Raw genomic sequence first — 21,757 nt, 5'->3', positions numbered from 1 at the left:
AAGGCTGTTTTTCTATCTGAAACTCATTTTCAACTTGCTGGCAGAGCAGTTCTAAGGCTTCCACACTTAAAAGAGAAAGACGAAAAGCCCAGATCTGACAACTGCATGAATAACTGTTGTCTTTCACTACTGTGTTTATTATATACAAAAACCACATGCCGGACTGATTCCAAATCCATCTCTCCCAGAGACTGGACCCTTTGATCAATCGGTCAAAATCTGCATTTACTAATTCTGGAATTTGGGTTTACGTGTCTGTAGACATAACTACCCTGAGGATTTTTACCTGCATGTCTGACTGAGCAGGGATAAATCTACTTCAGGTTCAGGGAGAAACCAGAAAGGATTAGGACAGGATAGGACAGACCTGCTCAAGTCTAATATTTGTTGCAATGTGTTTTATATTCACAAGAGATTTACAAAAAATTCCCAATAGTCTTCCCCGAGACATTAGGCTGCAGAGCTGTGTTAATGCCTACTTAGTTTAAACCAATAAGCCAGTTTGTTTCTTCTGATGCCAAAGGCGATTACCGATCTAACAGATCTGATGATCTGATGATCTAGGGGACTCTCGTACATTGAAAGATTTAAAGCGGGGATTTTTCTCTTAAAGCCAAAGATCATGAATTTACTTTTAGCATTGGAGATCCTAAATCCCCACTTATCCGCCCACTGAACAAACCTGGTCCAAGGCCTCCTGAGTTTGGGAGATCAAATGACCAATGTTCCCCACTCTCCTCCAGATGGCGACATCATCTGCAAATAGAGACTTCCCAAAACCCTGATGAAGATTTTGGAAGATGTCTTGTGAAGGTGAAGGGGTCTCCCTATTCTCGTTATGCACCAAATGGTGTCAGTGAAATTATGTATCCAAGTCATTTTCAAATCTAAACAGCAGTTTATTAGAGGGAATTGTGCACAGAAATTTAACAGCGTGTATACTACTGAAAGTATGTCCTTCAAACTCAACTAGAACTACAATTTTGAAAGTATATAGGCCTATGGCTAGTATATCAAATTGAACTTGGTTTCCACATCAAAACCTTCAAACCAGCAACAGTGACCACCTGTCAAATCACACTTTTACTTCAACCTGACAAGATTCTAGCCGTCTGCTACAGAAACAACTATAAATGGAGAAATCCCTGAATTTCAACTGTCGCTGCAACTGCTCAACCGATTGACTTGGCAGTTGTGTTGCTGAGGACCCAATGGAATTGCAGTGTCGAATGTAATGGTCTTTTGTTTTGGACGAGTGCCTCTTGAGAAATCACCAGACAGGAATCACTTCATGTATTTAAAACTAAAATCTGCACTTGATGTTACCATGGCAACCATGTAACATCAACACCATGTTTCTTATGAACTGGTAAAACCCTGATGGGTTCACTTAACAAACTGACATAACAGCATTCTGTGATATTACTGCACAGGGTTGTGGTCTTGACAAATGTTCATCCAAAACACAGTCAACACTGCACTTCCCAGGGTCCTCAGAAATATACCTGCCATATTTTATAATCAATAGTATGAGAGAAAATCAAAAGATGGACAGACAGAATGAACGACAGACATTTTCCAAGTATTAGTTGAACGTTAGAGACACAATCTTTTGATCACTTCACTGATGACGGCATCAAACATCACACTCCAGCTTGACGGGCACTGCACGAATACATAAAATAAAAGGTTGTTTTTTTTAAAATACATAAAAACACCATTATGTAAAATGCTGCCTAATAAAATTGTATAAACTGATCTTACAGTTGTGCATACTTGAGTCAATGTAAAACTCTGATTTAAATAAGCAGAAGTGAAACACTGACTGAGTGTGTTTTGCTGCATAGCTATTACTGTACATCGCAGAAAAACAACCACGTTGGGCATTACTATACAGACTTGAACATGTGAGTATAAAGTACTAAGTGAGTCACAAGGCACTGTCAAGTGACCAGTAACCATGGTTACAGCGCTCATCTAGCTGACAATGATGTTCTCACTGAAAGTCTTTGGGTCTAATGCCCTTAAAGCTGCTATTGCACAGATGAGAGCATTTCATAGTTGTATATTGCCGGCTAATAATTCATAAATGACAGAAAATAACCAATTAACAAAGGAAAAAATGAAATTACAGTTCATTTGAAAACAGGACTTAGCTGTAACACAGTTTTTTGAGGGGTGATTTGAACAGATTTTACCTTAAAGAGGTAACATGGTGCTGAACCCTCGGCAGGGACTGTAATACTCTCAACTGTTTTGAGTAAGATTAGCCGACAGACCACCATCATAAAATACAGCATGTTTACAATGGAAAAACATTTCTTACATGTTAATATAGATAAGTAAATGTGGCATATTGAATTTGTGCTTAAACTAAACCCACTTAACAGTGCTAAAGCCTTTTAAACAATGCATATTTTCAGGAAATAAAACAAAATTAGGTAGCATTAGGATTAGAATAGCTATAATACTAGTGCTACAGAGCAAAAAAACAGAGGTAAAGTTAAAACATGTTCTATTCAAATGTGTTGACAACAAAGATTATCCATGTCTAAGCCAAGAGCATGTGAGAAAGAAAAAAGACATCTTCTAGTCAACACAAGATCAGAGTCTTGTGGCAAATCTAATAACAGTGTTGCACTTCAGCAAATACTGTTACTATACTGGATCATCAGACGCTGCTGCACATGCAGTACATAAACATACTGTATGCAACACTGCTCGACGTGCATTACACAGAATACACAAAACTGCAAGAGTCAACTTACTCTAGAAAGGTTGACATAATAGATGGCATAAGTCATAGAGTATCAAAATATCTAGTTATGTTAAATCTCGACTGTAAATAGTAATTTTATGAGAATGGCAGTGAGATTAGAGAGTCAGTGACACAGTGCAGATGTGATAGAAATATATTCACAGATAATTTGAGATATTTAAATACCTTGAGGTGCAGATACTCTTCTTACCAGATACCAAAACCTCAGAAAAGAAATAGACACATCTTCACTTCTAATGTTTGCTATAGTCAAAAAGTGCTGCAGTGATGGTACTAGAGAGGTCAGGACATTTCTTCGTCTCGTGGATGGAATGTATGAAGTGAGTGAGTGACGCCGTATGAAACAGACAGAAAGGTTTAAAGCTGCAATGAGAGATTTTACAAAACGAGACTCACACATGCACAGCATTGATTTACAATAAGCTTTTCAAGTTGCTATGGCTAATTTTAAGCAAACAATGGCCTTCGACAGCCAGGAGAGATGCAGTGGAATCTAATTAGTCACCTGATACATTTATGTCCAATATTCACCAACTCCGAGTTGGTCCACCAACTCAGAGTTAACACTGGATCTATGTTGTTTTGGTCTAGAGGATGCTTGTCTGAGCTTCTATTGTGTAAAAATGGAGGTTGAGCCGAAACAAAGCGCTAAAAGTGGCTAAAAAGCTTTAAGGGTTTTAATTTCAAATGACCCTTTGGTATTTACATGGGGCAATTTGAGACAATGTTTATATCAAAAATGTTGATTAATGATTGTTAAACTACAAACAGACAAACTACAAACAACTGTAACCCTTCTGTGTCACAGTCATTTGTCACGATATGTTGATACATTATTCAATATGCATCTGATTTATAAATAACCTGGGAGTCATCAATGTAAATGCATCAGAAAATACACAGCCGATACAAGTGCTGTCATAACATTTACATTTCATAGTCTGCCAGGTGCCATGTATATTGTCTGCAGGTAGCAGAAAGTGGAGAAAATTTTCCTGTGGTCAGTGAAATTAGCCTAAATATAAGCTTTGCATCCTGTGAAGAGGATAAAATACAATAAACATGAATCTTTTGTTTGTCTCAGGGAAAGGTTATGCCAGGTACCGTCCACATTCAGGTGTGCTGGTGGTCCCTTTGCAGACTAATACCTGTGAACACCAATAGCAGGTTTAGTTGAGAAAAATTTTGAAAATGTTTGAATAAACAAGTACAAAATGTGTTAATTAAAAATGAGGATTTAGTTACATTTTCTGAATGAAATTAATTCACATTTTGTGATTAATGTTCTGGTAAAATAAGCAGTGTTAGGATTAGGACTCTAAAAATGAATGCTGGTTCATTATTTTGTAAAACAAAACGAATGAACTATATTTAACCATCACAAGAGCCACAGTTTAAATGATAGCAGAGGGTTTATGTTTAAGGTGTGTAGACCTGTACCTGTAGTAGTTGGGTTTAAAAGGTCCATTCTTGTTGAGGCCAAGGTATTTTGCCTGCTCATCACTTAGCTCTGTCAGGTGGGCATCAAAAGTGGTCAGATGGAGACTGGCAACATATTCATCTGAAATTACATAGATGTGGTTTGGTAAGAGAGAGACAGAGACACACACACACAAGACTCAACCCTCAATCAACCTTTGACTGTTATACAGTCACAGCCTGACGGTTACAGTCCCACCGTCACAACAGTTTATGAGAAAGCATGTAAGGAGATTTTTCAATTTCCATCTTATTCCGTCTTGAACTTGAAATCTCAAAACTAACATGCAAGAAAGACGGAGGTAGAGGAGATGACTCATCCTGCAGTCAGGGGCGTTTACTAATTTTGTGTCCAATGATATTCCCTTCTAAAAAAATTGCGCACATTGATCTACGCTGTCCCGATTCATTGATTTTAATCAGCAGGCATTAACGAAGGTCGTGACGACAATAGAGAGCAGACTGTCGTCATGATTTCCAATATTGAGCTGCAAGTGACTATCAACTTTGCCGCAGGGGTGTGATGCACAGACTGTAAACAACTGTTAGCTACTGTAAACGACAATCAATATCCACAAGAATCACACAGAATCAAATAGCACTCTGACATCCGTTTGACAGGGTCTTAAAATATTTCAGGTCATGGTCAGTTATCTCGGCCTCACCCATCTTCTTTGGAAGCAAGTAAACATCCTGCTTGTATCGTCCCTCAGGAGCATTGTACAACTCAATAAGGGCCAGGGCCTGAAAACAAACAGACATTATTAACATATTGGAAGTAAAGGCACAATTTAAGGAAGAGAAATTCGGCAACTATGAACTTCTGTTTATAGAGCAATGACAGCACATTGAAGAACATAAGTGTACCATACACAATATCATGCCATTATGTCCTCTATAGACAGGAGTCTATTTCGTTATTGAACAAACTCAACTCAGATACTTTCTGTTCCACTCGTGTTTCTGATGACATGAGCTTGTCTGCCGGGATGGCAAAATTATAGCAGCAAACGGAAAAGTCCATAGTGAACCCTCTATACTCTGTCATTAGCTGCTATCATCATCAACATGTTACCTGAGTCGTGGCTGTGATGGACAAGACGAAGGTGGGGACAGTGGAGCAGCTGAGGTTAAGGAGACGTCCCTACGGAAAAAATCAAGTAAAATAACCCAATGTGATTGAACGTCTACGTATCTCTGTTTCAACATTCATAAATGAGAACGGGCATATTAACTTTTAATAATACTGCGTTTCCTCTGGGTTAGTTATTTCGTTTTTAAAAACTTTTTATTTCAGTTTTTTGTTTTATGGGTGGGTTGTTTATTTTTTGTTTTTACTAAGCATGTAACTGATTACAGTAACTGATAAAATGAAGTTAAAGTGGTATTATTTTAAGAATATTACTAAACAATAAATGTGACCAATGATCTATTTCATAATTTCCATAATCCACTGCCTTGAGCTCAAATGATTTCATAAAGGGAAAATGGATTGCTGGGTTGCTGTTCACAAAAAACGGTTTTGAAAATAGGTTATATGCTATATTTGTTGGTGTTGACACTAATATGAGTTTGTTTTCACCAAATGAGACGAACACAGATTATTATTGAAGAAAATAAAGACCTGAGATTGAATTCATCACATGCACAACATCCTTAGTATGATTTCATATAATCATGTACGTAGACCTGGTCACCTCAGCTAGAAGAATAACTCTCTTCCCATCAGGCCAGATGACGTGGTCCACCTGAGAGCGCACTCTCTCCCAAGTCAGCTCAGGGGTCCGGAGACTTGCCTGGAATAGACAAGGGACTCGTCACCTTTCACGTTTTCAGACGTGAACTCCGGAAAATGTCCGAAAAATTGCAGCATGAGGCACGACATGAGGATAATTCTGCTGTGGAAAGCAGTGTCATCAACATGCCCACTCGGTCGCAGTCAATTTTCAAGAGATTTCCCTGCTGTATTTTCACATGGGTACACTCTGACATTTTCTGGAAATTTTACTAAAGGGCTGGCAGGAAAAGTTCAGAAAAATGTCTCGGGCAACATTTGCGTTCTCACATTTGCGTTCTCTCGAAAACTTCAGGAAAATGTCCGCCGGACTTCAGTGCATGTATGAAAGCAACTTATGATAGCTCAGCACAATGAGACTGACCTTCCTGCAGCACCTTTTTAACTTGGAAGTTTTCCCATTCTAAACACAAAACTTACCACATCGATTTCAGTATTTGAGTGCCCCATGTTGCAGACAATGGATCCATTTTTCATCCGGTCCAGTTGGTCTCTGGTCACCACATTCTTGTTCCCTACAATCAGACACAATCATCCAGCTCCAATCAGTGAGGACATCATTAGCACAGAACCCTCAGAAAATAGTGCAAAGGGCGTTGAACTACAGTATACTGTGTACAAGTATGTGCATCCTGATGAGTCAGTTTACCAGTGCATGTGATGATGACATCAACCTGGCGAATGACCTCATTCAGCTTGACCACCCTGAATCCATCCATGCTGTTCACACACAAGTGAAAGATGTTCAGCATTTGAGTCTCAGTGACAAACAGGACAATATCTATTATTGAAAATAATTGTTTTATTGTTTTATCATGTTTCATTGTAATGCAATTTGAACTTTGGTTTTATCATGTTTTATTGTAAAGCAACATGTAACCTTTTTTTTTTTTTTTAAAGGCGTTATACAAATAAAGTTCTTTTCACAATATTTTGTGAGATAACTTATAAAAAATTGTTATATTGTACTATGCTATTTTCCCTGCTGATGTCTCTCCTATTCATACAACAATACATTCAGCACAGAGATGATCCCAGTTCTTTTTTCCCTCACCAGGCCTGCAGGGCACAGATGGGATCGATCTCTGTAACATAGACAATGGCTCCCAGAGCTTTCAAAGCAGCACAACAACCTTTTCCAACCTGTGGAGAGAAAACAATACACTGTGTGAGCTACGAATTAACATATTCAGACAACCTTCAGACTAATAATAGAGAAATTACTCACGTCAGTATTCAAACATGAACGAATTTAATGCAAAAAGGCTCTAGTTATAAAACTTGACCAGCAAAGACTCAACGGTCAGACAAAGATGCACTTAACTGGCTTTGTACATTTTTCCAATGAAATGTGATGACAGCGATCTGTGCTATAAGTCCATGGCTTGTTTTTTATGCAACGTATCAACATGGCAGCAGTTTGTGTCTCACCTCGCCAAACCCACATATGACCACCTGTTTGCCTCCGAACATAACGTCCGTGGTTCTCTTCAACCTGCAGACGTTTGAGACATAGAAACATCAAATTTTACGAAAGTGAAAAACTGACACTTGGTATGTGCCAACCTCCAAAATCTTGCATCCCTATATGATATATGAGCAGCAAAATTGTTTTTTTCGTTGGACCATGTGAAGTGATTCTGAACTTCCTACAGTCCTGCATAATGTGACAAGTCAGTGGAATAAAAGATTTCACTCTGTACAAAACTGATTATTAACAGATATTTGACTATCTTAGAACAACAAATCTAAAGCTCTGTTGAAGCTGACTTTTAGTGCCACTACTCATAATGGATCACTTGCTACAAGACATCAGTGTACCTTGCAGATAATTAATCAAACAGGAACAGCAATAAATTATGAGTGGGGGCCGTAGGAAATCGCTGACCCGATGCAGAGCTGTGGAGACACTGTTAAAGAGTACAAGACTGTTCATGTGCTGCCTAGCTGATAATTAACAGCAGGACAATAAATAGAACAAGCTTGTTCTCAGGCCGCTTCAGCGAGAGTCCAGGGTTTGCAGTGTGCACCACAGAAGAGTATTACAAATGCAGCAGCTTTCAAAAAGCTATTGAGGTGATACGTGCACCTGACCTCTGTGGATCTGGGTTTTTCTGGATTGTCCACCCTCTTCTGTTAAACAGTGTCCTTGGTGTCAATAGATTGAAGAGTTTATTTAACTCCAAATTGTTTTCACAATGGGAGGAAGGGCCTTTGTTGAATATTAACATTTCTGTCAAACCTTTCATGTCTCTGTAAAGCCGTGCAATTAACAAACCGTTCTTCTGTTCAAACATAAGTTGTGCTGTGTTGTTGTCGAGCTTTCCAACAATCCAATACCTCCACGACAGATTTACTCACCCATCCAGGATTGACTCTCTGCAGCAGTACAGGTTGTCAAACTTCTGCTTTGTCACGGAGTCGTTCACATTCATCGCTGGCACACACAGTTTTCCAGCCTTTGACAGCTGATACAACCTAGAATGCCAAAACATTTCACTTCATGTTTTTGCATGGTTAAATATTTGTAGGAAGTGTATGTTAGTTACGCAATAAATTACCTGTGAACCCCAGTGACACTCTCCTCGACGATGCCCCGGATTTTCTTGAATACATTAGGGTATTTCTTGTACATCCAGTGTGTCAAGTCTCCTCCATCATCAAGGATCTGACAGGTGAGAGGAACAAATATATTAATTCCATTTGTAAATGGAGAGTATAAATCTTAGTCCAGGGGAATACTCATCATTTCAATATCCAAAATAAATGACATTCATTTTTTGCATTTACATCTGCCTTGTATGGTCTGACATATTCAAGTGAATAAAATGTTTCTTCATATTCAGTGTATCATTCACAAAAGAATACACACACATACTGTAAGAAAAAAAAATTCCATATACCATGTTAGGCTGCCAACCCTCAGTGTTGACACAGCGGTCAATGCACCACCAAAAGTCGTCCTCAGACTCCCCCTTCCAGGCAAACACAGCCACACCTGAGGCATAGCAGATGGGTAATATCTTCACAAATCTTACATCAACAACATCATCATCATCATCATCATCGTCAGTCTGGACTGATGAACATGACAAAATCCCTGTGACCTTCAAAAAAAAAAAAAAACAGAAACTGGAGAGATTACATTCATGTATGACAATGAAGGACGGCAAAGTTACCGACACTGTGACAGTGAATTAACAAAAAAATTAAGTATAACACACACTGGCCAATCTGGTTTACAATCTTTGTAATATATTAATTCTACAATAGATATTTGTGAAAGTGTCATTTAGTGCAGCTCCCAGGACATTTTATGAATATCATTTTTGGGTTTGAAAAACAAATTGTTCTACAGTTGTGGACATTTGCACTTTCAAATTTCCACATAGTTTAATGAGAATGTATACGTTATCCTCATAGAACAGCTCAACATGCAGTCGACTATGCACAGCAATAATTTACTGGACAGTAGACACGTACCCTTCCCTTTGAAAAATGCTTGATTCAATGAGTCACTGTTGAATCTGTAGTAACCCCCTCAGCTTGTCAGCTCATTAAAGATCTACTGTGGACATTGAGTACATACTTAAACCATCACATAGCAACCGCAGATAAAAGACTCAAGTAGCGCTGTTCTTTCACTAAATGGCAAATCTTATGTTTCCATTATCTCTGCGGGGCTGATTATTCAAGAGTTTACAAAAAAAATTCAAACAGTGTTCCTGGTTTTCAAAGAGATTCACATGGATTGTAAGAAAGGACCACATGTACCTATGACCGTGGTCTTTCACGAACATTTTCTAAATTGTTGTGTTTATCTTAATGTGGGTGATTGACATTGAATCTCAAAAATGTCTCTGTTGTTTATCATGTGCACATGTGAGATCTGCAGGTAAAATGAGTGATGGTCTTTGAGCTCCGAGACTAAATGTTCTCATCTCTGCGGCTAACCTGTCTCTGACAAGGCAGCAGCCACTTCATTCTGTGTGGAGTAAATGTTGCAGGCAGTCCAGCGGCACTGAGCCCCAAGAGCCACCAGAGTCTCAATCAGCACCTGAAAAACACAAAGGTAAAAAACAACAAGAGGAGACAGGTCATAAAAGACCAGTTCACTCATCAAAAATACTGCTCAACAATCATTTGTGTGTTGTAATATCATGTAATGTTAAAAGGAACCTGGAGTTCTTTTAGGTTTTAGGACTCATAACATTTGAGTTGGTGTAAAATGACAAACAACGAATGTAAAATCCTGTTCTGATTAACATGCACAATCACACTTGTACTATCACACTGCAGCCAGTGAAGAGAGAAATCTTACCGCAGTCTGGGCAGTGATGTGAGTGCAGCCCACAATTTTGGCACCTGCCAATGGTTTCTCACTCTGTGCTCTCTTCCTGAGAGAGAGCAGCGCAGACATATCTGACCAGAGAACATACGAAGGGATGAGTGGGGAAAACAGCAACACTTGGCTGCATTATATGTTGAAATCAACTACAACATTTTTTCAGCCCGATTTTCCTTTTCTCTATCACAACTATATTTCACATTAGTGTTGTGTTTATTACATGCCTGGCTGGTTTAAAACCTTCAAGTTAAATGGCGAGGTTACTGCATCTTCTCTGCCTCACCTTGTTCTGCGATCTCAATCTCACGCCGACCGAATTCAGCCTGTTTGATGTTCTTGACACAGAAGTCACTGCTGCCCTTGGAGTTGACCTGTGTTTTGTCCCGTGGTGTGGTCTCGTCGTCAGAGCTATCCGTGTAGGACGCAGCTGAAAAAATGGAAACAGGCTTTTCAAAGAACTCACATGATTAAAGAAACCAATAGATTCAGCATTTGAACAAGTGGACAACACATTTTTTTGTTCAAGACTTGCTTCTTTCTTTAAGGAACTAAATGTGATCAGTTTACTGATACTTCACATAAAATAACATAATATAGTGGGGGGTAGATTCAACTGTCCTTCCTACCGGAGCTGTAGCTGTCTGTGGAGGACTGAGAGATGGAGCGGGACAAGGAGCGACGGCCTGCCTTAGTGGGGAACTTGCTGAACTCCTGCTTGTCTTCCACAAACTGGATTTGCTAAAAAAAAAAAAGAGAAAAAGGTTTTGTCAAACGGCCTTTAAATTCAATTCTTTCACACAAGAGTTAAAACTGATGTCATCCTAAATGGATGCACACTAGTAAAATTTTAGGCTATACGCAATTCAAAAGCTCATGGTTCAGCTGGAGGTTGGGTACAAAAGAAAGAACACTTCAATTCATTGTTTTAGCACCGCCTTTGGTTTTGTTTTGCTTAAGATATTATTTACAATTAGATTTGAATGAAAGGAAGTGAAGAAAAAAATATTTTGGCAACAAAAAAATCCAACTCAAACAATTAGGACTATTTTGTTGTGTTGCCAAAAATGGATGTCGGGCTGCAGCCCAACAATCAGCCCGCCATTGAGACTGATGTTCCAAAATTATGCTGCCCGGGCCAAATTTTGATTTGGATAAGCCCCATCTTACTTGTGATTGTTGGGCTGCAGTCCAAAAGGCATCCGGTCAGATACAAATCACAAAAGTTGCACATAGCTCTCCGCTTGAAATCAGCTTGTTAACTGAACTACTTTAGAAGATCAGTCAGCACATTTCATGCCATTGGTCAAGAGGAAGGAATTGTGTTATAGGTTTGTGTACATGGCTTTACGCCTGGTCAGCTATCTTTTTTTTTATCAAAGCAGTTAAACCAGAAAAATACACGTTGACATGGATTTTGCAGACACTGAAGAAACATGAGACAGTGAGAAATATGGTCTTGGTGCTGTAACATTATCCTCTCACATGCACAGAACTGAGTCCAGGTGTGGAGAGGAGGACACGGGCAGATCTGAAAAACTCAGCAGTTTCTGAAATGTTTCATTTTTCATTTTCTTTACAATGCCAGGTGAGATTTTAAACTATTTGTTGTCGAAGCAAAAAAAAAAAAGAAGGAATCTGAGGATGTGGAGACTGGATTAGATCTTAATAAGTCAGACTCCAGGTTGAGTGAGAGTAATTTGTGTCATTACTGCCACGCTAATTCTCTTCATCTTTGCAAAAAATGTCAGGTCCGTCTCTGGTTTCTTGGTTGAGGACCGGTGCTGAAAAAACCCTCCACATACCAGTGAAAATAACATGGCAACCAAGAACAAATGTCAAGCTGTTTCCTTGAGCTTAACGTGACAAGACACCACATATTTTCTCCTGGACAGGATAGTGTGGGCCCAGGGTCCCAAAGCCTGACTGATACACACGATTTGTTTTTCAGGTAGCTGTGTTAAAGATTGAGTTCGTTCACTGCGAGTGCTACCGCCAGACTTCTTCTAGTCATGTTGATGTAGCCACTGCTGACTGGGATGAATGTGATGACTCAAAGTAATCATGTCAGCCAATAGATTTAAGACTGTGCACCTCTATAACAATGTTTGAATACAACTTAGAGATGTTTTTCTTGAGAGCTTTTCCCCAGAATATTGTATGCTCCTTGCCTACACCACTGTTGTTGTTGTTATTTTTTTAATGCAGATTACTGCAACAAATATGATTAAAGGGACATGAGTGATAAAAAGAAGCAAAAAAATTAACATAACCATCTTCTTAGAACAAAATCCTACTTGATCATACCATGATCTCCAACCTAATTCCCATGTATAATCATTTTCTTGCAACTTAACCATCAATACCTAAATATTAACTACAGGACATATCCATTAATCTGTAACATATGTATAACATATAAACCACACTGACACAGCAAACATTCCACTTTCTATACTCACAATAACGACTGGGGCTACCTTTGACCTCACATGATGGATGAAAATAGACATAAATTCATCAATTTTAAATACCTAAATTCATCATAATTTTTTCTCAAACATAACCAAGAATTAACTCATATCTACATGCCTCCATCATGTCCGGGATTAAACCATTGATTTGGGGGATTTGTGAAAAAGTTCCGGAACATATTCTGCTCTTACCGAGATTAAACTACATAAACTGTGATTTTACGTCAACTCTTTACCAAGACATGATTTCTGTTTTGTTTATTTGCAACTGGAACACATCTGTTGATACTGGCCCCTTGTGTGAGCGTTTCACAAAAGTCCAGTGAACTCCACTGGATGCATATGATGCAAGATAACAGTTGCAGTGACACTAGGTCCCTGCCTGAAAGAGAAAGAAGATGTTAAACAGTTGGTCTATGATGAGGCTGCAGCCTGACTAATAAATCTTGTGCTGAGACAGTGTTGACAGATTCCTGATCACAGCTGAGCGACATGTTTACACAATGTAAAATTAGTTTAGAGATTGTGTCAGAAACAGGTATCGAATGAGGCGTGCAAATACTTCTCCCACTCCGAAAGAATTTTCACGAATGTGCTTCCTGGTTCCTTGAGCAATGAATTGTTATATTCTAAGCGTTACATAGACAAAGGCCCTGTTTCCTTGGGGTGGACGAGGTCATGAAAACGAGAGGTTTGGGTTCATAAACCTGGTCAACAGGTACCGGCTTCATTCATTTGGCAGCACAGACTGCGAGAGAGTCCATGTTAGTTCCCCTGTGTTACGTGAATCATTGATAGTGCTCAGTATGTTTATGTTGACGCGGCAGTCGGAATACAAATGCTGCAAGAAGGAAAAAAATCAAGTGTTGAAAGTACAGAAACCGACCAAGTGGAAGTGACAAACTGAAGTGGAAGTTGTAGTGAAGGTCCCAAGTGTTGAGTGTATTCCAGAGACAACTCAGTGAGGGAGCAGCTGCATGTGTGTTAAACACCGTGTAGCTTCAAATGTGTTGAAAATGAATGTAACATTTCTGGGGCTTGAAAGTGTAGAGTTAAAAACAGGACGTTCCCCTTCGTTTACCAGTTTACCAGGGGAGCAGCTATTTCACACTAAGGGATTTTAAACCTGTTGAAACGATCATTTCCTGGGGTACATGCACAGGTCGCACCCCCTTTAATGTGGGACAACGTTGGCAAAAAATAACACGTCGAGCAAACGGATGAGGAACATGTACATGTGCACTGCTGTGCCGTTGAGGGGGCACTTGGCCCGACTCTCACCTTCTTGACGGGTTTGTGAGTGGGCACCGCGCTGAAGGCGGACGACAGGTCTCCCATGTTCATCTCGCTGTTCTTGCTCACGGTCATGGCTGAGTACTTCTCCGCGACGTTCTCGCTCTCCTTCACCTCTTTGCTCGCCTGCTTCGCCTCAGACTTCGCCTCCCCGGCCGACTCCGACATGCTCGCGGCGGCTGACTCGACGTTACCTGGACAGAAAATACAACCGTCCACCGTTGAGTCTCCTTCGGTAAGTAACGTCTGAAGCTAACCGCTGCTAGCTGGCTCCTCGCTCCGCAACAACGAGAGGAAGAGTGGCTTTCAAATCACGAACACGAGAAGGGGGGGGGGGGGGGGGGGGGGACAACCACAGTCTTTCAGTATCTGTCAGTGAGTGGTCTTTGATTTGGCGCTGACTGATGTCGTTGCGTGGTCTGTGATGTTGCGTGCAGCGGAGTCGTGGTACTTCCCTGCTGGCTCAGCTGTCAGCTGGCTTAGTAAGTTTGTGGGCGGCAACTAACACACTGAAAGGGGGCGTTTCTTTTGCTAAGACGCGTTCGTGTACGTGGGACGAAACTGTAAAACAAAACATGACGACATTGACATCAGCGTACCACAGGGGTTCATGTTTATTACTTTGTTTATGCTTAAATTTACATTTTTACTAAAGCACCGTAGCTTCATTGATGACATGTATGTTCAGAAAGCAGCCAAAGAAATCGATTATTCTGTAAATGACCAATTTTGTCAATTTTGACATCAAAGCAGAAAACATCTCACTATACCGCACTATTAACTAGTACTTTGAAGTACACAGTCTGTACTAATTTGCATAATATTCCGTTTTGGCATCAAGTGACGAACATACAGTTACAAGTTACAACATATGAGTGTGTGATTTAAGATCGTATAGGAAAGAAAAAGCAAAAATATTTTAACAACGAATATATGTTGAATTATTTTATGTTTATTTTTTCCAGCAAACTGACTCAAAACAGTCTGTTCTGTTCCCCAGTTGTTATAATACGACAATAAGCTCACAGGAATCCTCATTCAATCATGCATGCCCCCTTCTACTGGTCTGAGATTGCAAAATGAATAATATTATCACTCTCTTAAAATGCTTGTGTTAAAACTTACTGTGTATATGGAAGTTAATGGGGTTTTTTCTGCATTTGCACCCATATTAAAATAATATGTAAGCAGAACCATAGGGAACTCTGCCAGTTCACACTATATTCACTCTGGGCCAGTCAACTCAAACCAGCAATTTGATTACATTATGGTATCACAGCTATTTGTTCCTGTTTATAAGTGTGAAGGTCCTTGTTTCAGAGATATTCATCCACACATGGCTGCTGCCTTGTGCAATTCAAGTCCTCTACTCTTGTATACGGAGAGTCGAACTTACTTGTTACTTGGGTTTGTAAGTAATAGGATAACAACGTAAACGCCATAAGTGTCTTACTTATTTCTACGGATAAAGTGTCCCATTTTATTCAGTTAATTGCATATGATAAACGCTTACTGGGGAAAAAATAGTCGGTATAACTATAGCTCCCAAAACAGAAACGTTTAAACAGCGCCACAGTCAATTCACTCCCAATTAGTGGATAGAAATGGTATTGCAGCTTAATTAATTACTCAAATTCTCTCTTTTTTTTCTTTTTTTTTTACATTTCTCACAGAGTTAATTAACATTAGGTCTCAGTAAATTAATATTAATAATGTGTTTGCGGATTGTTCATTTAATAGGACTAGTGACAAGGGAGGTTTTATGGAAATTGCATACAACTGACCCCCAGGCTGGAACAATGATTAACTGCGTATTGGAGTTCTTCTTCAGATGGAAAAAAAAACAAAAACAAAGATTGACATCGAAAAAACACGTCATAATGTAGGGCTGCAACCAACGATTATTTTTATAATCGATTAATCTGTTGATTATTTTTCCTGATTAATCGATTAGTTGTTTGGGCCATAAAATGTCGTAAAATGGTGAAAAATGTCGCTCGTGTTTCCAAAACCTCAAGATGATGTTTTGTTTTGTCAAGATATTCAGTTTACTGTCACAGAGGAGCATAAATATTCACATTTAAGAAGCTGAAATCAGGTAATTTGTACTTTTTTTTCATAAAAACTACTTGAACCAATTAATCGATTATTTAAATAGTGAGCCATTAATTTAGTAATCGATTACTAATCGATTAACTGTTGCAGCTCTATCATAATGCAAAATATATCAAAACAAGATAAGTTAATGAGATAGTATTTTTTTCAAGGCCTGTGTTTAATTTGTCAGAGATGCTTTTTTTCAGTGCCAATACTTACTAACAATGCAAGTACAACTTTTATCACTACCAGTATTTCATTGAAGTAGTGCCACAGTACTTGTACTTGTAGCCCCACTGACTCCGCCCTTCCGGGGGCAGCCGCTGCTCACAAATGTGTTTTCCGTTACGCCATTTTCCAATCGACGTCTGAAGAACAACCGAGCCGGAGAAGCGCGGAAAACCTGAGCCGCCGATTTCGACAATCCTCGGTAAAGTATTAACGCAGATTTTTCTCCACACCGCGTCCTCCCGACACGTGAATATTGTATCACCACATCATTTTTGAACCGATCATTTGATTTTGTGTCATTGTTAAACGAGCGGCGCTGTGCAGGCCTCGGATAGGCGACAGCCATTTTAGCCATCCTGCACGAGCTAACGTGACTAGCTATCACTAGCTCTGAAGCGTCGAAGTGCAGTTTAATGTCGAATGTGAAATATACTTTCAAGGCGACTCGTATGAAAGTGACACTCGGTGAAATGAAAATGTTACTTTAGCAAATGTAAGAGACAAACGAGTTGTCGTAGTTAACGGGTTTTGTTAAGCTAGCGTTAGCTTAGCCTGGGGGTCCGACAGGAAAGTAGGCCAAGCGGCCGGGGTGGGGGGGGGGGGGTTACACATTGCTAAGAATTGATTGAAATGTGCTTCATGATAAATGTTTTTCATGCGATAGTCAGTCAGTAACTAGGTCATCGATACTAACATGGTCATGGTGCTTTAGCACGTAACTTATCGGACGTTGTTCAGGATGTTTAGGATGAATACGCTGTACCGCATGTAACGGAGATATGAACACTAACGCTCACATTCGCACAACGCGCTCGGTGAACCTGTATTAAATTACTTGCTCATGCTTTTCTTAGAAGAACACAGAAAATCGAGGCCTCATCCCTTTGATTTGCAAGCAGCAGAATCCTGTATAATGCAGAAGAATAACGGTACACGGTCTTTGTGACTTAATGTTCTTTGAAGATGTACACAGACTGTATTTTGAGCTCGGCTGTGGTCAAGGGATTGCCTCACTAACTAAACCCCCTCTTTGTTTTATTTTTCAGATTCAGTCATGCATCGTGACTGCCCTCTGGACTGCAAGGTCTATGTGGGCAATCTGGGCAACAATGGGAACAAGACGGAGCTAGAGAGGTCATTTGGCTACTATGGTCCCCTGCGCAGTGTCTGGGTGGCCAGGAACCCCCCAGGGTTTGCCTTTGTAGAATTTGAGGATCCAAGAGACGCAACTGATGCAGTGCGTGAGCTTGATGGAAGGTATGAGGCAATCAAGTTGTGGAACTTGATTGATAAATCGGAGGGGGAAAAGATCTCCACAATAGTTAACGCTGACCCTTTTGTTTTATAGGACATTGTGTGGTTGCCGTGTGCGAGTAGAGCTGTCAAACGGTGAGAAACGCAGCCGTACCCGTGGCGCCCCTCCTTCGTGGAGCAGACGTCCTCGAGACAGAGATGACTACAGGCGTCGCAGCAGCCCACCGGCCAGGCGAAGGTGACCTACACATTTTTGTTTGACAGTGGCCGGTAGAGACAACACCTGGTATATGTTTTGATAATGCCGCTCAGTGAATCCACTTACACGCAGAACATTTTCCTGGTAATTGTTCACACTTTTCCAGTCAAGACATTTCTAGTGTTTGTAGTCATTTTCAGCTGATTTTTACATTTGTGCTTGTTGCAATGTCTAAGGCTTGCAGTTTCATCGTCATTGACATAATGGGTCATTTAATGTATGGGACTTAATAATTCACTGTTATAGGTTAGTTGGTAAAGCCTTTCCATCAGGCTTTACTGATCAGGTACGTTTTCTGTGCACTTTCAGGGAGTTTCTGCATTTTACTACTCGCTACTTTAAAATAGCGAATTGGGTAATTGAAATAGGATTAGGCAATTCCTATGTTGGACAAGTATAATCTGTATTAGGTTATGGGATGGGTGAAAGTGCCAAATGTGATGCTTTTTTTCCTTTTTGTTTGAGGATGCTTTTTATTTTTCATCTTTATTAATAAGAATGAAACCCGTTGCAGAACCACCACCATACCTCTTCTCACCACCCTCTGCGTCAATCAACTAGTCCTCTTTCAGCATCATGTGACTGCTGACCATCGTGCCCCAATCAGCTTGGCTGGTGCTGTCACATGACCCGGGCCTGGCCAGTCGTCAGGTTGCACCAGCCCATTGGTTCCTCAGCATGCCGTTCTCAACCTCCTCCTCCTTCAACCTTAACCCAAACGGCAGCGGCCCACCTCACATTCCCGACCAATCAGCGTATTACGTTTCCAAATGTCTACAACCTACCAGCAGCAGCCTTCGGCTAACCAATTAAAGCAGGAAAAAAAGCCACAGCCAGCCCCCATCTGCCTGCCACCTAATCACCTTGCAGCAGCTGGCCAGTCCTATTCAGCCAATTCTACCTACCCAGCCGACAGTCTGCCTCCCTTTCGTCATATCTAGCTTGTTGAAAACCAAAAATACTAGTAAGTTTTCCTGCTTCATTCAGTACACTGCTGATTACAGTTTTGAAAGTGAAGAGACAGCTGGTTTGAAAAAGGTTGTTCTTATTTTATTTTTTATTCAAATTTAAATCATAATTTTGTTAGTTTGACCTCCACCATTACTGTAATGCCTTGTTTCCAAAGGGAATGGTCCAACACCAAAAGACTGGAACTACACAATTTCCAGAGATTTCGGTTGTAGATAATCATCTGGTATGTTTTGGGGCTCTGAACAGACTTGTGAAGTCACACAAATCCAAACTCTTGCTGTATGGCTGGTTTTAGCAGATCACATTGGACTTTTATTACTAGCCTCCATTTTCTTATGATGTCTCTTGAGGTTCAGTGGACCAGTTTCATACAGATGGTGGCCTCTGTATTTTTATTTCCTCTCCAGGTTCAGTCGACAGTGCAGTGTTAAATCTTATGATGGGGCAAACATTGCCGGTTAACTCACTTTAATCTTTCAATAGGCTTTGAAGCTCAAGCACCATGACAAATCTCTTCAGATATAAATTGAAGTACACGTCCATATCAGCCACTTAAATATTAAAACTGGAGAATAGGTCACTTTGGTGACTTTATTTAAAGATGCACATGATGCTATGGGATAGGTGATTCCTAAGTACCTGCCATCTTTATGTACTAGGTCCATTGCCAGAGACTCTTTCCCGGGTGAGATACTTAAATGCCCAAATCTAATTTTCATTTTGAGTAACCGAGATAGACAAACAGCTGTGTTGATGGAGACCCATATAAGAAAAGGATTAAAATACCATGGAGCTATACGGGGTATTCGGTGCATATGTCCTTGTTTTTGACACTTTTGTTTTTCCTGCGCAGATCCCCACGCAGGAGGAGCTTCAGTCGCAGTCGTAGCAGGTATGTAATTCTTCACGTCGTCCTGTCCAAACAGTGGGCGCATGTATTCAACCCTAAAGCATGAATGTACTATAAAATGGGCTCAGGATATCCAGTTATTGATACCAAAGGGGGCTGGCCGGAACAATTCTGGAAAATGTTCCGATCAACATTTCCAGATGTTTGCGTTCTGAAAAAAATTGACATACTGTAACCTAAGAAACCTTGAAAGATTAGAAATCCTTTCAACTGAGACAAACTGGAATGATAATTTTTACCTGATGGCATTGGTTTGTTTTTTGCAGGTCTTTCTCCAGAGACAGGAGGAGGGAGAGGTCCCTCTCCCGGGACAGGAACCACAAACCTTCAAGATCCTTCTCTCGATCAAGGAGGTACTTAAATGCTCTTGATCTTTGTAAATGTGTTGTCATAGTTAGATATTTGATAGCATGATGTGACTAATGTATTTACAAAACATAATGGATGCGTGGTAGTTCTGAGGACATTGATACACGGCCTCTTTTTGCTGGCTGTAGTTAAAGCTTGTTTGAGCGTACAGTCGAGAATGTTGCTGTTACCTTGGGCAGCGTTTTTTGCTAGCTTTAATATATATTTTTTGTTTTTCCTTCCCCACAGCCGCTCCAGGTCCAACGACCGAAAATAAAGGAACGTGTGAAGGTCGAAAGGGAGCTAAAGATGAACAGTTGTTCAGGCTTTGCCGTTTCATGATGGACTTCAACTTTGGTCATTGTTGTGTTGGGTTTTTAAACAATCAAGCATTTTAGTGTCCCTGCCCTTTTTGCTGTTATTGTGATCCTTTTTTTTTTTTGTGGGTGTGTACAGGAGTGATCAGATATTGTCTGTCGCCTCAGTCCCAAGACATTTGTACCACCTAGCATTCCAGTTCAGCAGAAAAACTCTTGATATCTTTTGTTTTTTGTTAATTAATGTACTGTGTAGTTCAACATAGTGTGAGTAGTTCTTCATTTTGTAAACACCAGCAAATTTTTTTTTAGGAAGGACTGGGATAATGTGATATTGCGTCCCTCTTTATGTTTTCCTGCAAATCATTTTCAACATGCTACTTTCTTCATAATGAAGGTTCACATCTGTTAATGAAGTTGCAAAACTTTTTTTTTAAGGCGTTATCAATACGTCTATTTTTTGTCAATTATGTTCTCCATAATTTGCTTTGGTTTCATTCTCTGTGAAACTGTCTCAATAAAAGTACTGGTTGTTAAACAGTTTTTCCTCTTACCTCTTAATGTACATATCTACATAATTCTGACATCCATCCATTTTTTTCCCACAAGAGGGCACCCCTCGAGCATCAATCAAGTATCCGCTAAGATGCATTGGTCTGCATCAGCACCTCTTAATATTTATAATTTCACCTTATTTTATACTGTTTTGCCTGATTGTGTTGGCCAGTGGTTGTTTGGTGTAGCACCACTCTCCCTATATATTTGCTTATTCTGAAAATGGTCAAATTGTGTGTGCTTTCGGTCCTTGTTAATGTTACCTGGTAGTGCCTGGTTAACTGGATTCATTTCAAGTGGTGTTTGAATATTTGAAATTGTCCACTAAGGTGATCGATCTGTTATCATATAGTCATTTGTTGTTTTCTTAAAAACTGAAGCTGGAAAATACATCACATAGTCTGAGAATGCATTGAAGACAAGTCGGTTCAGATTACAATATTTAAAATTTATCTGTAGTCTTTATCAAAGTACATTCCTGTGACTCATTTGACGTGAACACATATCTGAAGTTTGCTTACAGTAAAGCAAATGGAGATGCTGTTTACAATGTGAAAATTATGAATTTGACATTTCAGATTGTAGTTTTCTTCAGTTAGAGGCTCCTTAAAACTTAATATAAAAAGATCAGTCTTAGTGTAAAGTGATG

At 39.8% G+C, this 21,757-nt stretch overlaps 2 protein-coding genes across 3 annotated transcripts; one reads left to right on the top strand and one right to left on the bottom strand.

Annotated features, from left to right (window-relative positions):
- Window positions 1-878: 878 nt before the first annotated feature.
- Window positions 879-14,633, bottom strand: LOC118309424 (S-adenosylhomocysteine hydrolase-like protein 1). Its single transcript, XM_035631539.2, has 17 exons — window positions 14,154-14,633; window positions 11,028-11,139; window positions 10,685-10,828; window positions 10,375-10,475; window positions 10,008-10,110; window positions 8,957-9,051; window positions 8,615-8,721; window positions 8,415-8,531; window positions 7,485-7,548; window positions 7,108-7,196; window positions 6,703-6,773; window positions 6,474-6,568; window positions 5,956-6,054; window positions 5,334-5,402; window positions 4,924-5,002; window positions 4,220-4,340; window positions 879-3,927 (listed from the first exon to the last, which is right to left on the bottom strand). Exons 1-17 carry the CDS (start codon window positions 14,331-14,333, stop codon window positions 3,921-3,923), a joined length of 1,653 nt encoding a protein of 550 aa, XP_035487432.1. The 5' UTR covers window positions 14,334-14,633; the 3' UTR covers window positions 879-3,920.
- Window positions 14,634-16,540: 1,907 nt separating this feature from the next.
- Window positions 16,541-21,096, top strand: srsf3b (serine and arginine rich splicing factor 3b). 2 transcript variants are annotated; one of them, XM_035631800.2, is made up of 7 exons: window positions 16,541-16,692; window positions 17,348-17,422; window positions 17,540-17,750; window positions 17,842-17,985; window positions 19,832-19,870; window positions 20,155-20,241; window positions 20,486-21,096. In XM_035631800.2, the coding sequence occupies exons 2-7, from the start codon at window positions 17,407-17,409 to the stop codon at window positions 20,511-20,513; spliced, it is 525 nt and encodes a 174-aa protein (XP_035487693.1). In that variant the 5' UTR covers window positions 16,541-16,692; window positions 17,348-17,406; the 3' UTR covers window positions 20,514-21,096. The 2 variants fall into 2 exon arrangements, with proteins under 2 accessions (XP_035487693.1, XP_035487694.1); XM_035631801.2 differs by lacking the exon at window positions 17,348-17,422 and having other exon boundaries at window positions 16,557-16,692.
- Window positions 21,097-21,757: the final 661 nt, after the last annotated feature.

This window comes from Scophthalmus maximus, chromosome 6, assembly GCF_022379125.1.
Source record: "Scophthalmus maximus strain ysfricsl-2021 chromosome 6, ASM2237912v1, whole genome shotgun sequence".
Lineage (NCBI taxonomy): Eukaryota > Metazoa > Chordata > Actinopteri > Pleuronectiformes > Scophthalmidae > Scophthalmus > Scophthalmus maximus.
This window is presented reverse-complemented; position numbering and strand designations above follow the sequence as displayed.

Bases quoted from the DNA above. Each gene is read 5' to 3' on its own strand.
- LOC118309424 (XM_035631539.2), bottom strand. From the start codon at position 14,333: ATGTCGGAGTCGGCCGGGGAGGCGAAGTCTGAGGCGAAGCAGGCGAGC. The intron at 10,111-10,374 runs GTAAGATTTCTC...TGTGTTTTTCAG, and splicing joins ACATCACTGCCCAGACTGCG to GTGCTGATTGAGACTCTGGT. The intron at 6,774-7,107 runs GTGAGGGAAAAA...GTGTGTGAACAG, and splicing joins ATCTGTGCCCTGCAGGCCTG to CATGGATGGATTCAGGGTGG.
- srsf3b (XM_035631800.2), top strand. The intron at 17,986-19,831 runs GTGACCTACACA...TTTCCTGCGCAG, and splicing joins AGCCCACCGGCCAGGCGAAG to ATCCCCACGCAGGAGGAGCT. The intron at 19,871-20,154 runs GTATGTAATTCT...TGTTTTTTGCAG, and splicing joins TTCAGTCGCAGTCGTAGCAG to GTCTTTCTCCAGAGACAGGA.